The sequence below is a fragment of the Carassius carassius genome, chromosome 9 (assembly GCF_963082965.1).
Source record: "Carassius carassius chromosome 9, fCarCar2.1, whole genome shotgun sequence".
Lineage (NCBI taxonomy): Eukaryota > Metazoa > Chordata > Actinopteri > Cypriniformes > Cyprinidae > Carassius > Carassius carassius.
Window position 1 is genome coordinate 29,702,740 of NC_081763.1, and position 10,030 is coordinate 29,712,769.

The 10,030-nt window shown below is 36.9% G+C and overlaps 1 protein-coding gene across 1 annotated transcript; it reads left to right on the plus strand.

Moving 5' to 3' along the window:
* Positions 1-5,031: 5,031 nt before the first annotated feature.
* ptger1b (prostaglandin E receptor 1b (subtype EP1)) lies at positions 5,032-9,043 on the plus strand. The gene is made up of 3 exons (XM_059558864.1): positions 5,032-5,331; positions 6,014-6,900; positions 7,812-9,043. The coding sequence occupies exons 2-3, from the start codon at positions 6,016-6,018 to the stop codon at positions 8,079-8,081; spliced, it is 1,155 nt and encodes a 384-aa protein (XP_059414847.1). The 5' UTR covers positions 5,032-5,331; positions 6,014-6,015; the 3' UTR covers positions 8,082-9,043.
* Positions 9,044-10,030: the final 987 nt, after the last annotated feature.

The window sequence follows — 10,030 nt, forward strand, 5'->3', positions numbered from 1 at the left end:
CTTTATCACAATATGCTAATTTTTTGAGAAGGACCTGTATATATATTAGTTTTCTGTGATTGGCAGTGCTTGCCTATTTATTTATTAAATACTTTGTATTTATATAAAATCTAAATATGGTGTGTTGTTTTAACCCAACTTTAGGTCATTTTTAAAAGGGGTACATTACATAGTGCACTTGGTATGTTTACCGCTCAACACTATAATTTTTTCCTTTTTACGTCACAGTTTTTTTTCATGACTTTTTTTCATGATTCTATGACTGCTGCTTTATTCAGTTTTTAGTGCCAAACATGCAATTTCCGTTTCAGTCTATTGATTGCGCACAACAAAAGTAGTTCATAATAAGGAAATGACAAATAATCGTGGCCCCATTGCACCCATACCACTGCCAGACAGGCTTAGAAAGCTAAATTACTTCCCCTGACCAACAATATCAGTGTAAATATTTCATTTATCATGAAAATCGCCTGCCCAAACTAAGCCGTACAGTGGCATAGTATGACTATGACTAAAGCAGCACAAAAGCGATATGAACTAGCCTGCATGCATGGAAAATGTATTCATTTTTTTTTGTTTTTTTGTTTTTATTGCAGTCAGTTGTTGTTTATTTCCTGGACAGGTCCGGCCAGAGTCAATGCACATAAAACCATTGTTTGACACTAAACAGTCCCAATTCTCAAATGTTTACCTCTGTTCCACAAAGCAAAGACTTTCCCGTGTGAAATACGAGCGTGTTTAATGTTCTGTGACGGGGACGGGGTTAGATCGTTTTCTGCATTTGTAATGACATTTGCCATTTCCTGCTCACTTGTTGTAGTTATTTTTGTGTGTGAATATCTCATCATGCATCAGTTTTAAAGGGATAACATTTGTATTCAATATCATTATCCAGTTGCATTTACTTGCCACCCATCGTTGTCCAGCAAAGGTTATATTTTCAGTCGATCATGGAGAAAATATGGATCGCCCAGAAGCTGCACATCAAATGTTCAAGCTTCAAACTCTTTTTATTCTCTGAGGAGATTGCTCTAGGCCAGGTTTCCATCTACATTTCTGAAATCTAAAGGTCTCTTTAAGTTAGTTTTGAAAAATTTATTTGGAGAAAATGGCTTTTATATCAGTTCAGTATCAAATCAGATTATCATTTGTTTTGGGGTAATTCTAAAAGATTAGTGTATTTCGGATTGAGAAGGATTGTTGGGGAAAAAATGTAACATTTAATGTGTGTTTATTTTTATTTATTACATGCAATTCCCATTTCAGTTTACTGATTGCTTATCAGGAAATTTATCCAACCTGTTACATGGCCTTTACAGTGCAGTGTAAAAAATGTTTTATTATTTCATTTTTATATATATAATAAGGTGAGAACAAGTAAATACATATACTAATACGCCAAATTACTAATTTAGAAATGTGTATCCTTTATTTCAAACTGAAGTTTGAAAAACTTGACATGAATTTTACTGTAAAACATTGCTTGTGAATACTTTTACAAATTCTTTTTGGTAGATGATAAAACTATCTACACTGAGTCGCAAACAGTTATTAGATTGCACTCAGATTGTCTTTAGAAAATCTAAAGTCGAGTTTGTTTTTAAAATGCAATTTCTCTGTGTGTGTGTGTGTGTGTGTGTGTGCGTGCGTGCACGTGCGTGTTTGCTTCCCTTTAATATCCGATTTAACATTTATTTCTTCTCATAAGGGAAATGGATGAGTGAAATTTCACCCGTGGTGTATTTTGTTGGCCTAAAAGCAGATGACATCGTGATAGTTGATCGTTTATCTTATTCTCCTCACTAGAGACCAATGTAGTCATTAGTCAATGCAGTCCTTACTCCATTTAAAGCTATTAGCAAAAAAAATAAAAAAAACTGAAGATGTGGTATATTGGTTAAAGCCCAGGGCTTGAAGTCAGAAGAATGACAGTTCGATCTCCAAAGGGAATAAGCCGTCACTTGTCACCATTGTGAAAAACACCTCATTTCATGTTGCTCCAGGGGGATTCCCTTCTAAAATAAATGCTGCGACACTTGTTTTGGACCAAAGTGCAGGTTAAATAACCTTATATGTGTGAAACTTATACTTAAACTGACTGTGCTTTAGGTTCCAAAGCATTTAATTCCAGCACATTCATCCTGCTCATCCATTTCCTCTGCAGATCCACTTTGGATAAAGTCGACTCTCAGAAAGATTTCACATACTTAATGACCCGAGGAAAGTGCTTGGGTGACGTCCTGCAATTTTGTGGTACTGCATGAGGATGTGATGCAATCAATCAGCACAATCAAATCCTCAGTAAATGCCTGATGTCAGCCAACTGTAGGACGATGTTTAGAAATGTAAGTCAGTGTTGCTCAGAAGATGTTCTTTCAAGTTCTCAGTTATGTTGTCTATATACAATATCAACTTTGTATCAGATTTTTCTCCCGAAATTCCATTAGGAAATATAAAGTCATTTGCTGATATTGCTATAATGTGAGATCTCTTTGGAAACTTTGGAAAATATATTTTCTCAAGAAAAAAAAAAACATCTTAGAAGCAGGAGATGTGGCCAAAATTCCTATTGGCATCCAATTAATATCAATTTTCCTTTATGCATAAGTCAGATTCTTTTATCCAAAGCAGCTTACACTGCATTGAAGACATTTGATCAGGTTCCCAGGAATTTCAGTTGTGTTTAAGAGATTTATTTATTTGTCTTCCTCTAGCTCAACCAGTAGAACATACTGTAGAAATGTGCAGAAAATAGCACAGAATGTACTGTTTTACAGGTGTTTTTAATTTCGCACTTCATTGTTTTGTGTTTAACACAGTGTTGGGGAAAGTAATGCATTCTACTTTTAATGCATTACAATATTACATTACCCCCCCCCCCCCCCCCCCCCAAAAAAGGAGCTAATTCAGTTACTTTTTTATGGAAAGTAATTGTGTTATGTTACTTTTGCATACATTTTTTAATTTGGGCTGGGCTTGCTTGTTTGTTTTTTTTATATCAAAATGTTCTATTTGTAGCTGTCAGTCAATAAATGGGAAAACAAAGTAACTGGCATTACTTATTTGGAAAAAGTAACTAAAATGTTTTCTTGTGAATTAAAAGTAATGCATTCTGTAGCCTTCTCCTAAAGATTACAAGAGAACATTAGACCTATATTCTCATCTAAACTGTATCTTTATGCATTTCTTGCTCCGGAAAGCCTCTGGGAATGAAGGGAAATCTAATTCTGGTGCATTTTTCATTATCACAATCTAAGATGTTCCTGCAGTCCTTTCATGAGACCACAATAATGCCTATGGTGAAAAACGCAAGATTGCCTGATATGCACTAGATGACTTAGAAGTCATGTTGAAAAGATAAGTGTTGAGCTGACAGTAAAAAATATGACCAGATGAAAAATCTTTTGCCTGCATTTGAAACTTTGAAACTGCCTCTCAGGGATACGTTCTTCGTAAACTGTAGTTTCTGTCCTGCAAACACAAGTCTCGTGGAAGCAACACTGAAGGAATGACCAAGCTATGAAGAATGATCTGCAGATCTTACTGTGGGCTGTACATGTCCATTTCTTTCATTTGAAGTAAGATGTTTCACGTTATGTTGATTTATTTTTCTGTATATATATATATATATATATATATATATATATATATATATATATCTTGTGGCTATTCTTCCTCAGAGTGTTTAAAGGTGAGGACGCAAGATCGACCAACCCTTTCAGTCGTGATGGGCCGGTATTTGTTGCATCTTTCCGTTTAGTGCCAAATAAGGTTGGTTGGAAAAAAATGTCAGTAACAGGAAGAGTTACGTGAAAAAGTCTTTAGTTAGATTCACTTGATTGCTCTCATCCAGTTATGGCCAGCTGCTGCACTCTTCAGTAATTAGAGACTTTTTAAATCTGTAGGGAATTGTTCTTTTATGGTCATGGAAGAAATGTTTAAAGAGTGGGGTCTAGCTCTGGCATAATCTCTCTTCCTCTCCCTTCCATGTCCTTGGAGCCGGTGCTATCGGATTCTCAAAAATCTTATAAGACAGTCACAGAAGTTAAGAACAGTTAACAAGTTAACAATTTCTGAGAGATTTTTTTTTCTACACCAGTTTTTTTTTTCAGTGTAACTTTAGGAATTTATTTACAATGATATTTAAGAAGATTATTTTAAAGGATTTGAATGCTAAAGTTTTGTCTTAAGAACAATCTTGGGATAGAAAAAAAAATGTAAGTAGAAATTTTATGAATATATATAATTTTTTTTACCTTATTCTGAAGTTAGAAAATAAGAAAATAGTGGTTAAAAAGAAGTTCTAAAGAAAGTGTTGTAATGGTCCCATGGCCAGTCCCATATCCTAGACCAGTCAAATCCTGGACTCCCAATAAAATGCTAAAACATTGAGAAACTCTCATCCATATGGCAATATTGTACTTTATCTGCTTATATAGTTAAAGCCTTGATGCATTTCATGAAAAAAAACAGTGAAAATGCTGTTGAAATCTGCTTTGCATATTTGACTTCACCTTGAAAGAAGCCAGAAATTCTATGACGTGAAACTGAAGGACTGAGCTGTAAATAATTTTTGAGTCATTAAAATGCTACTTATTAGCTATTAATTTCACATTTGACACTATATTTTCAGCTGACAGGTTCACGGTGCCCTGTCCATTCACTTGCCAAGATTAATGTGGCTCAAAACCTAGTGTGTTGCCTACCCAGATAGCATCATTCCCGGGCATCATAGGTGTTTGCAGATTGAATACCATGGCTGAAATCCATGATGTTCACAACTGCTACAGGGCGCTAATGATGATCAAAAGTAGTCTGCTGCCTACCTGAAAAGCATATCTTGGAATCGTCTTTGCGTTAGCATAGGCTGCTGCATTCGCTCATGACGTGTCCATGAATCCCCATGCACTACATGCGACTGGGTAATAGTAATTAAACCACTTTTTTCCCTTACACCGCTGGTAGGCAGACGCGCTCACTTGCTGTGACGCGTCATTATTCACAGTGCAGACGCGGCGACTATAAATACAGCAGCGCGCGCTCACTCCACAGTCCGCCGCGCGCGCTACGTGTTTGATCTGTTTTATTCATATTTACGTGATGTTTTTCAGACAACGAAGACTACAATACCATTAATACCACTGAACCCTAATATTTAGACTACAAAGACACTTTTATTAGTGCTGGAATACGATTTTCTTCTCAGGAAAAAGTAACAAGACTCTTAGGACTAAACGGATGATGGGAGTCTGATATCGCCTTTCGATTCTCAAGGACTGTGTCAAGGAGGTTTTTTTTTTTTGGTTTAAGATATAAGATGAAGATTTCCAGGTGAGGTGATCCAGTCTTTGATAATCCAGAACGCGTCACAAATGATAAATATTTATTCTGTTTTCTTTCTCATTTTGCATTGAAATAGACATAGCCTAGATTTGTCATGTTTCTATTTTTGATAGGTGACAGAACAAATAAAATATTAAAGTAGCAGAAAAAGTCAAAAACTGCAAAGCAATGCCAATGCGATTATACATATAGATATTTAGACATTGTTAGGTTTGCTGGCAAAGCGATTTACATTTATTAAAGATTACTTGTACCCTTTTTTTCTTTTCTTTTTTTTCTGTATCTCCAAACAGTTGCTTAGTTCTTCTTAATACAGCAGTGAATGGTCAGAAGTGAAGTAATTGGTACCGCATTTTTTTTTGCCTTTTCATGTAGAGGAAATTGTGCAAAAACAATGTTCCTATTCACTAAAGTTTTCTGAAAGCTGTGTCAGTGTATCATTTCAGGCCTCTGGACATAAGGTCCCTTGTGCGTAAACAAGGAAAAAACACAGGAAGGATTGTAATCACTTGCTTGTTAACTGATTAAATTGTCCCAAATGGATGAATTTTGTGGCCAAAATAAGCATTACATTCCTATTTTTACATATTTGATTGCAGGTTGTTTGCTAATTAAAGATTCTTAATCTCAACTTTAAATGTCCGGTTTCTTAATGCTCTTTTCTCTATAGATATGTGTCTCAAAGCTCAATGGTGCTCGTCCCATAACCTGGAGATGTTAGCCATCCAACAGTTGAACAGTTCAGCCCCGGATGTGGATGAAAGGTTCAGCAATCAGACCCAGCAGGCGCATGGAGTGGCACCGGTGCACTGTAGGGAAAACCTGAACACCACAACCAACCCCACGGTAGCGGGCCTGTCCATGACCCTGGGGATCATTTTCAACATCATAGCACTGATCATTCTGGCTAAAGCCTATGCAAATCTGCGTAAGCGCTCGAAAGCCACGTTCCTGCTGTTCGCCAGTTCTCTGGTGGCTACGGACCTTGCCGGTCATGGTATCGCAGGTGCTCTGGTTCTGAGGCTCTACATTTCTGGCACCGATGGAGGACTTTGTAACCCGTCCGATGCCACCTGCCATTTCCTGGGCGGCAGCATGGTATTCTTCGGCCTGTGCCCACTGTTTCTCGGATGCATCATGGCGGCAGAGCGGTGCATGGGCGTGACGCGGCCCCTCCTGCACGCCCGTATGGTTTGCACGATCCACACCAAGATAGTGCTGATGATGATATGGCTGTTGGCTTTATCTGTAGCACTGCTGCCTTTCTTTCACCTGGGCACATACACCTACCAGTTCCCAGGGACCTGGTGCTTCATCAATGTGTTGGACGACACCAGCCTCACAGACGTGATATTTGTGCTGCTGTTTTCCGGACTGGGACTGGCCGCACTGGCTGTGGCATTGGTCTGCAACACCATCAGCGGGGTGACGCTGGTCATCGCCCGTCTGCGCAAGAAGAAGTGCCCCCGAAGATCAGCTAAATCACATGACATTGAGATGGTGGCACAGCTGGTGGGCATTATGATCGCTTCCTGCATCTGCTGGAGCCCTCTGCTGGTGAGTATGACCATTACAACCTGACCGTTATAATGCCATTGACCATGACTGTATGTGTCTGTCTGTCAGAACAATAAAAAAAGCATTACTATAAAATTGAGGTATTTCACATGCAAACAAATAATAATCATAAGATTGAAGGATCCAAGCACATAATTGTAATAAAAGAATATAAAATTAGTATGCATATCAAACATTTTTGAAAATACCATTTATATTAGATATATTTATATTAATATTAGAAGTCAAGTGGCAAATTATACATGAAAAAAAAACATTCTATGCTCAAAATTTCTATAAACAGACATAAGACCTAATTGTATACACATCTGAATAATAAAATAAAACTATTTTATACTTTTAAAGACTATTTAAGATTGTCTGTGTACCACTGACAGACAAATCACAAAGAGAGCTCTGTATCGTTGTAATTGTTTTGCAGTAAGATTAAATAGAAAACAAACTTTCCTTTTCAGATTTTTTAGATTTTTTTTTTTAATTCAACATATTTCCTCCACAATATGTCAGCTGCCTCAAACTGGGCCTCAAACTGTGTGTAGATTTGCCATAATTTATGAACATTTCTTCAAAGAACAAAGTCTGTGAGCCGTACGACCCAAAAAAAAAAGTTTGGTTTCCATACTAAAAGCGATGCTTTTGAAAAATATATATTTTTTACGTATCTCTTCAGGGGTCAAAACATGCCTGAATTGTGAGGATGAAACACAACCGAGGATTTATTTTGTCTCTCAAGCTATAAATGAGCAAACTCTGATCAACGCGCAGTTTGCCTCTATCTAGTCTGTTTGATCTGGGTTCTGACTAATCCTTACTATTCTTGTGCTGTTATTCCATGACTTTATAATGCTTCATCCACTGACTACAACTAACTTTCTCTTTGTTTCTGACAGATCTTCGGTCTGATGTCAGTCATCCGCTCATACAGTGGCTCTATGGGGGGTGATTTGGAATCCTACAGGACTTTAATGGTCATGGGAGTTCGTCTGGCTTCCTGGAACCAGATTCTGGACCCCTGGGTTTATATCCTTCTACGCCGGGCCGTCCTCAAAAAGATTTACCGCATAACCACCGGCCGCAGTGACCTTAAAGGGAGCACATTCCGGAGGTGGGAGATCAGCTCCTTCCAGAACTCCATGAAGAGTGTAATTAATCGGAACTAATGGAGGGATTCCAGAATATGAGTTCTACCATGAGGAAGAGAGAAGAAATGAGATGTTATTAATCATCCTATTTGGCAGCATTGCTGAAACAGATGTAAGTTCCTAATAATTGAATGGTTGATGAAGCAGCATCATACTGGAAGTTGTAATGCAAATGATGCTCTGGAACTGCAGTGATTTCAATAAGCATTATAACTGAGCACAGTGGGGTTCTGGAAGTTACAATCCCATTCATTTTCTCCATCAAGAAACTGACTGAAAATAATTTAAGTACACAGTCTTATACCTTAGTTTCACAATTTCAAATACTCTTTTGCCTCAGTTTGTATTGTTGATTGAAATTTTAAAACTCTATTGAAGGATTTTCTAAATGAATGTCTAAATGAATGGGAAGATAGTTCTGGAACCAAGGCTGCTGAAAAAGTTTGCAGTCCCTATTGCACTCTGTAGAATGAGTCTGATAAATGACAATGTGAAATGGACTGCAAACATGCCCTCCGTGTGTCACCTCAATTATTATTATTATATATATATATATAAAAAAAAACGTAGTTCCCATGTAAACTACAAGGAAAAGGAAATCCAGAAAGGACTCAGAGGACAAGATGAGTCACTGGAGCAAAGAAAGAAATGTTGTTTGGGTCTGGGATTTAATAAGCTAGTTCTCTTATGGTGATTCATTGTAAAATGATGCTTATAGTGAATTTATCATTGAACATGAAGCTTTGTTTGGCTTCTGAGCTATTGCACAGGATTCTATATAATCCATATCCAGTATTGCATACAGTATAAATGAAGGAATAGTGTAAATATATCACCTCAACCTAAAGGCAGAACTTTTACATCTGCATGAGAGTTTCAGTGTTCTTGTATCTGTATATTTGTGTCTCGCCCTGTTATTTGTGATCTTGAAAAGCTAAGGAATGTTATTTTGACCAATAAAAGGTTAACTTCTGGAAGAATCTCTGTTTTTGTCTCTATGTCAGGGTGTTGAATTTTCTACTACTTAGGCCTGTCTTTTTTTTTTTTTTCAAAACGGGCATTCTGAGAAAAAAATAAAATAATATACAAACTGTCACTGTACACTAAGGTACAAGGTACGTGTTTGTACCATATTTACCCCTAAATGGTACATATTAATAACTTATATGTTCATAGGCTATATATTGGTGAGCGTGATTTCACCAAGTACAGCATGTTCCTTGATCAACATCCTTGTTGATCCTGGAACAGCATTCCAATCAACCAATCAGAATTCAGATATAACTTTTCAGGAAATATCTGTTTTAGGCTTAAAATCAGGGTTAGGTGCTTCTACACCCTTGTTAATCAGCTATCATTTCCCACTGATTTTAGGAATAAATTATTTAAGGTATTTGGTTAAATCTATATTTTTAATAATAACGTTGATCCAGGATCAACAAAAGATGTTGATCCAGGAACATGTCGTACTTGGCAAAATCACGTGTAAATATTAGGAGATTAAATGAAGTGGCCATATTGTTACATTTTAAAAGATACTTCCTCAATTAGAATTGTACACATTTTTCTGATAGTGAAAAGTTAGGTGAGTAAATCAAGCATTTCTCAAAGTTGATCCATCTTTCTCACGTTTAACATTGTTTTAGCAGTGACAAATTCCTCCAATTGTAAAATCAAACTATGTTAAATAATACAAGTTAGTATCAAAACAGTTCTCCTTGGTCTATTTATTTATGTATTGGTGGGGGTGGGGCGGGGGCACTGTTATTTCTGTAATTTGTCCGTTTGTCGCCTTTTTCTTTGTGTTGCATCGCCCCCAAACATCTGCGCCCGTGTCCTACCGCGGTCTATGACTCAATCTGACATAGAAAAATGCAGAGAGAAAAAAAGAAAAATTAATAATAAAAACACAAGAAATAGTCGTTTATTTGTTTAATTTAAATACGGTGTCTTCATTTGCATAGCAC